The sequence below is a fragment of the Xenopus laevis genome, chromosome 1S (genome assembly GCF_017654675.1).
Source record: "Xenopus laevis strain J_2021 chromosome 1S, Xenopus_laevis_v10.1, whole genome shotgun sequence".
Taxonomy (NCBI): domain Eukaryota; kingdom Metazoa; phylum Chordata; class Amphibia; order Anura; family Pipidae; genus Xenopus; species Xenopus laevis.
The window spans coordinates 27652002-27659659 of NC_054372.1; the positions used below are offsets into that span (position 1 = coordinate 27652002).

The window sequence follows — 7658 nt, forward strand, 5'->3', positions numbered from 1 at the left end:
AGCTTATACCTCGGCTTACACTCGGAACTGCTTATACTCGAGTATATACGGTATGCACCTTCAATTATGCCATGAAGAACAACAGCCTTCGGAAAGTCAAGTTTTTTTCTACCAAATATCCCAATCTTTGACCAGTTGCCTACAGGTTACCAGATGCAACTTATGAGAACCTGACCATGCCTAGTAAGCACCGCAGTGCCAATGACATTGGTGAGAGAGCTAACCAAACTAAACAGAATAGTATGTAGCTACAGGAGGCTTCAAAGGCATAATGAATATTACCAGTGTTATACGCCTGCAACACCTCTGGTGTAAAATCAAGTCTATAAATAGAATTTCCAGTCTAATCTTTCGCCAGGCCTAAAGTAATACAAACAACACAACATCACCTTTCTAATTACTGCAAAGGTGCCATTCCCTGGAAGTGATATTCTGGATATTTGCCGAGTTGCTGCTGTCCATTTTATTTATGGAGCACTAGGGGGCCCATTTACTAAGGGTCGAAGTGAATTTGAAGTGAATTTTCAAATTCAAAAACTTTGAATTTCTAATTAATTTTTGGGTACTTCGACCATCGAATAGGCCAAAATTAGATTTGAAAAAACTTTGAATATTCGACCATTCGAAAATCGAAGTACTGTCTCTTTAAAAAAATGTTGACTGACACATCGCCACCTTAAACCTGCCGAATTGCTATGTAAGCCCATGGGGACCTCCTAGAACCTATAGCCAGTATTTGGCTAACTTTTTAGAAGTCAAAGGTTTTTTTTTTTGATAATCTATTACAATCGTTCGATTCAAACGATTTCTATGTTCGATCGAACAATTTAAACAAAAAAAAAAAACTATCGAATTTCTACAATTCGATGGTCGAATTTCGAAGCTTTACCACGTCGAAATTCGACCCTTAGTAAATGTGCCCCTAGAAGTTGGGTCGGGTTTCATTGTTCCCTATGGCAACAACCCCACTTCAGGTGTTCCATAAAGAGTTAGGTCTATATTTTCAGGTTTAGAAGATGCAGAACATTGTTATAGGGGCAAAAAAATATATAACCGCATATATTTGTCTGGGTCGGCACATTTGTATCATTACATAAAAAATGGTCAAAAACGGTCATGTTTATTATGTCAGTTATGAATTTTCCAAGTAGCACAATGCAGCATTACCATTGTGTGCCCAACACAAACACTATAGGTCAGTTGCTGTAGTGTCGTACTGGTTCATGAAGGATGTCCTAGCCAAGAAAAGGATTACAGCAGCTCCGACAAATATACACATGTGCTTATAAGCAACTAGGTCATGTTATGTGCACAAAGTGTGAAGAGCCATAGGCTGTCAGATCTAACTGCTTCTTAATATTCATACTTTTTAACCAATAAATGACATAACTGTACACTGTAAATTATGGGTTTAACAGAAGCATATTTTCATTTCTCAGTATATCGCTATTCTGGTTTGCGTTATAAGAATGTTATATTTGGCAATATGACATCAGTACATACCTTTAACTGCCAGTCAAAATCCTGTAAATATGCAGATGACATGGCACATGCCTTCTCCACAACGGCTTCCTCTATTTCAGGTTTCCTACTTTTCAAACATTTAAGGATTATCTCTTGGTGTTCTGCACTGAGCCCATTTAACCCATTAGAAGCCTTATGGAAAGAAACCACAGAATTACTGAATTATAATAAGATTAAGGCATAATTATAAAGGAATTTTATATATATACATATATATATATATATATATATACATATATATATACATATATATACATATATACATATATATACATATATATATATATATATATATATATATATATATATATATATATATATATATATATATATATATATATATATACATACACACACACACACACAAGAGTCCTCTGCTCTGCACTCTGCACAAAATGTCACTGTCTTAAATATATTGATAATGGGTTGAGTGCAGAGGACTCTTGTAATTGTCTATATGTTTTTTGTGGTCACAGCCTCATTGCACCCCCGCCTAATCGTTTTAAAAATGAGTGGTGAGCACAACTCGGGCGAATACACACACATACATACATACATACATACAACATACACAGGAATTTCTTACAAAAACCTTATCCCACAGAGTAAAAGGAAACCATGACAGTTGTGTGCTTTATTAGGGACTAGTTTCCCCACCCTCCAATAAACCCATCCCTCATTTTGTTCATTGTAAAGTGATGGTTTAAGGTACTTAAAGTCCCTCTGCTTTTCAAATAATTTATGGACCACCCACTATGGAAAGCAGAGTAACTTCAAGTCCCAAAACCCAAGAGCAAAGTGAGGAATGGCTTGCATTACACAGTGAGTGTTGGGAAATGGTAGTTACAAGTAACATTGTTTTCTTTCTATCTGTGGGATCAAGTGTGTTAGTGTAAAAGGGAAAGAAATGTAGATTTATATCTGGAAGTTCAGATAGTGTTGTCGCACCATTTCGATAGAAACCCAACTGGCTCAGGTCATGTCAAAAAAAGGGGGGGGGGAATAGTTTTCATAATTTCTAGGAGACAGGCTTGAATACTACATTTTACTGGATAAGGTGCAGGGTTTAAAACTAATTATCCAGAAAGAGCCAATACAAGCATCAGACCCGGGTTTCTCTGAATTAAGAGTCAAACAATAAGCTTCATCTTCTGATGAATAACCTTTTTTTTTTATACACCTGGCACTGATTAGAATATCTGCAGAGGAGTGTTTCTTTTTCTAGCAATTAACTGCTGAAAGACATTAAATGGCTGCCTCAGTTTCTTAACATTATTGCTTATTCAGCAGGTGCTCTAAACAATACAATCATTACGGCATTGATCGTTGCATCTCGCTACTTTTTGTTCTGCATAGAATAAAACACTCCCATGTTGCTTCTCTGATTTTGACCCAATACACTAAATATTGCCGACATACTTTGTCCACTAGCCTCAACAGTACTAATTTTGCAAATAGTTTTCTTAATCTGAGACCTAGGGGGTTATTTATTAAAGTCTGAATGCCAAAAACTCAAAAAATTGAGTTTTTCTTACTATACAATCCAAATTTTAAGTGGAAAAAAAAACCTAAAATTTTTTGTGATTTATTATACTCCAAGGCTGCTAAAAGTCCGAATCTGAAAATACTCCATCTTCAAGCTGTCAGGGGTCCTGTAGAGGTTAAGCAAAGGTCCCATTTCAAATTTGAAGTTATCATGGTCTGAGTGATTATTATTAACATGTATTTATATAGCACCAACATATTTCGCAGCGCTGGCAAAATACTTCGCAGCGCTGGCAAAATATTTCGCAGCAATGAGTTTATGCCAAAAATCAAAGAAATTCGAGGGTTTTGAGCAATTACACGAAAAATTAAAGCATTTTGGGCATAAAACCTGAAAAATTCAGATTTATTTCGCAAAAACCCAGATCTTTCAAGTTTTTTTCTTCAAACCGATTTTATCAATGATAAATAAAGTCAAATTGTGGATTTTAGTTTGGTTGGACTTTTTTTTTTACTTAAAAATCAGAAAAAAAAACGGATTTTGATAAATAACACCCTAGTGTGAGACTAATGTGTACACTGGTTAGTCTTGGACCTCCTCTTGATGCTGCTCATAAATATAAACAATAAGCAAATTTGCCTACAGTTGTATGATGGGAAAATGGCCCTTCAAAAGCAAATGGTCTTAGAAATACACCGTATACAGTATGCTTAAATGTATTTTATATGTAAACTAGAATGAAAAGAAAGAATGAGCACATGTATGATAATCTTTGTAGTGCTGCAACATTTGTAGCTATGAAAATGATGTATATGATGCGCATATTGCCTAATAGCAGGTTAGGTTCACCAGTGCAAACATGGAGTCCAGGTGCACCTGCCCTAAACCTACAGCTTGAGGAGGTAAATCATGACTCATACAATAATCATGAAAGCAGTCAGCAACCTCAAGGTCCTGCAACACTTGAACACTGCAAGCCATTGCAATATTTATACTTAAAGGAGAACAAATATAATTTTTTATACTGAACTTATTGCACCAGCCTAACGTTTTGGCTTCTCAATAGCAGCAATAATCCAGGACTTCAAACTTGTCACAGGGGGTCACCATCTTGGAAAGTGTCTGTGACACTCACATGCTCAGTGGGCTCTGAGCAGCTGTTGAGAAGCTAAGCTTAGGGTCACAGCAAAGCATCAAGCAGAAAATTAGGTTGGCCTGTAATATTAGATGATGCTACAGGGCTGATTATTAAATTCTGATGCTAATCGCACTGGTTTCTGTGCTGCCATGTAGTAATTATCTGTATAAATTACTTATCAGCCTTATATTGTGACATTTCTATTCTATGCGTACTGTATATTGTGAGAGGGTCCCTAAGCTCAGTAAGTGACAGCAGCACAGAGCATGTGCAGTGAATCAGCAGAAAAGAAGACAGGGAGCTACTGGGGCATCTTTGGAGACACAGATCTTTGCTGCTAAAGGGCTATGGTTACCTTGGGCTGGTATAGAAGCTCAAAACATAATGTGCAACATTTCTAACCTACTTGTTTAGTTAGGCTTTAGTTCTACTTTAAGTGACTATTATATTCTCAGTCTCAGGGGCCACCTTCACATGGCAAATATGTTATGTGGTTAGTACCATCCATGCTTGTTTGGATTTATAACAATAGCATGCAGGTTGCCTTTACTGGGGTAAGTTATTTCCTCTGATTCCATTTGGGTTATTGTATTTTTTTTAGACAGCATGCCACGAGTTAATGGATGGTCAAACTGTAGAACAAAGGGACAAAAGAGGCACCAACAATTAATACATTTTTCTGAACAACCCAATGCACAAAACAAAACCGTAGAGCAGCTGTACCTCATCTGCGTTTACATCAGTACCAATGCTGTTCTTGAAGAATGTTGCAGAATCTTCCAAAACTTCCAGCCATTCCCGAAGGCTCCATATATTACCATAATCCTGGAAACGAGGCTGTGCCCGGCCACATACTCCATCTATGACTTTGTGAAAGAACTGTGTGTTGTATTTAAAAAAAAAGAGATGATGTTGCTACCTATTTCCGCTTCTCTCCCATAATAACAACAGCAAAGGATTATTTTATAGAATTACTATTAGAACTCTACAGCTTTAAATATTATGAAAGAAATGCTGCTATACCAACACAATCTTTTATCTAATGACACCCAGTCCCCATTTACGAACATCACCCAGAGTAATCAGATATTTGCTTTCACTTGTCCAAAAACGCCTGTAAGGTGTCAATTAAAGTCAATTAATTAGAAGGCTTTATGTAGTTCTAAGTCTGTGATGACAGTGCCTATTCAGAAATTGGGAAAGTGACAACCAAGCTTGATTCTGTTGTTACTATACTGTATGTATAGGATCTGTTGTCCAGAATGCTTATGACCTGAAGTTTTCCAGTAATTTGTACCACCATAACTTAAAAACCTAATAAAAAAGTTAAACATTAAATAAACCCAATAGGGCTGTTTGACCTTCCAATTATGAAAAAATTAGAAAAAGGATATTATTTTGAAAAATTGGAATTGTTTTGCCGAACATGGACTTGATGGGAGATGGCTGTAATTTAATGCTTTCTGGATAAAGGACACAATAGATTTGTATATCATACAAATCTATAACAGTGATCCCCAACCAGTCTCTTGTGAGCAACATGTTGCTCTCCAACCCCTTGGATGTTGCTCTCCAACCCCTTGGATGTTGCTCTCCAACCCCTTGGATGTTGCTCTCAGTGTCCTCAAAGCAGGAGCTTATTTTTTAATTCCTGGCTTTGAAGCAAGTTTAATTGCATAAAAAATAAGTATAGTGCCAAGTAAAGTCTCCTGTAGGCTGCAAGTCTATGCGGGGCTACCAAATAGCCAATCACAGCCCTTATTTAGCACCCATGCTTGTGTTGCTCCCCAACTCTTTTTACATTTGAATGTGGCTCACGGGTAAAAAAGGTTGGGGACCCCTTATCTACAATGTCTCAAAAGATAGGGACTATTATGTAGCATCCCAAGGACAGTCTACTGATTTAGCAGCAAACAATCAGGAGGGTGTCATAAATGGTATCAGAAACATTCTAATATGAGGAAATTGCATGGCTTACATAGTTTTCAAAGTTTACACAACAGTTAACGCAAATTCTGTACACCTGGCTGAAGAGTGCGTGGTGCTATTATTTAGCTAGGAAAAAAAACCTTTTTATTTCCCTTTGACTTTGATACCACAGCTGGTACCTACAGATGGCTTTAAATAATTTTCTGTGAAGACATTATGATCTACACACACCTTTCACATATTCCTTAGACTTAAAAAATTTGAAAGCTGCTTGGAAAGTGTTCGAAGTAGGGATGCACCAAATTTTCGGCCGAATCCCCAAATCCCTGGTGAAAGATTGTGCTGAATACCGAACCGAATCTTAATTTGCATATGTAAATTAGGGGTAGGTACGGAAATCATGTGATTTTTCATCACAAAAGAAGGTTTTTTTCCACCTTTTCCTTTCCTGCACCTTTTCATTTCCTGCACCTCAGTTGCACATGCAAATTAGGATTCGGTTCGGTATTCAGCAGAATCTTTCACCAAGGATTCGGGTATTCGGCCGAATCCCAAATACTGGATTAGGTGCATCCCTACTTCTAACACTTTCCAAGCAGCTTTCAAATGGGGGGTCGCTGACCCCATCTAAACCCCCCCCCCCCCACAAAACAGTGCTCTGTAAGGCACTTTTATTACTCATCTTTCTATTCAGGTCATCTACTATTCATATCCAAATCCAGGCACTATTGCTATGGTCATTTGCTGAAAATACAAACTGGAGAGCTGCTGAATAAAAAGCTAAATAACTCAAAAACCACAAATCATAAAAAATGAAAACCAATAGCAAATTGTCTCAGAATATCACTCTCTAGGTCTGACTAAAGGTGAACAAGAGCTTTAAGAGGCCCCTAAATGAGTACGAAGGTGACAATGTATAGATTTCTATGAGCCTGACATCCCTAATCAGTACAATAAATATATATATATATATATATATATAACACTACTGTGTAACATGGAACTATTTCCCCTATGTGGATTCAGGACTACATGGGGCGCAGTGCAAAAGCCCTCCAGTAAAGCAGACTCTGCTCGCTCAGTACACTAGCACGATAAGTATTCCCGGCAAACACGCCCCCTCCTCTCTTCTCACCTGCGGGCACTGCGCTACAGGCAGTTTCCCGATCAGACGTAACCCGCTATGTTCTTCTCCCTCCATGGCAGGGGAAGTAGGACAGGTCACATGACTACTGTAATCCCACTTCCTATTCCATCAGCCAATCAGCGGCGCGATCAGCGGCTTTTCTAGCCAATAAACGCTGCAGGAAGCGCCCGCTTCAGGTCATGTGACACAACAAGAGCGAGGGGATAGTCGATTCATAAAGACAAAGCGCTGTGCTTGGGAAATGCGAGTAACAGTGATATGTCAGCCATGGCGTCTCTTGCATCTAAAAGCCAAAGGGCCCGCGTCCCTCTCACAGGGAACAGGCACAGCAAATTTCCAATTTACACACGTTCGTTGTCATTGCAATTGAAAGCAGCGTCGGGTCGTCCCTTTCTGTTCTCTGACCCTTCAAATCATTTAGCCGAATCCACTTC

At 38.1% G+C, this 7658-nt stretch overlaps 1 protein-coding gene across 1 annotated transcript in view; it reads right to left on the bottom strand.

Moving 5' to 3' along the window:
* commd8.S (COMM domain containing 8 S homeolog) overlaps positions 1-7304 on the bottom strand; it is a 30903-nt gene extending 23599 nt beyond the window's left edge. Inside the window, 3 exon segments of the mRNA NM_001094739.2 lie at positions 1504-1656; positions 4872-5027; positions 7213-7304. Of these exon segments, the coding sequence (NP_001088208.1) occupies positions 1504-1656; positions 4872-5027; positions 7213-7278 (375 nt within the window). The 5' untranslated portion in view covers positions 7279-7304.
* Positions 7305-7658: the final 354 nt, after the last annotated feature.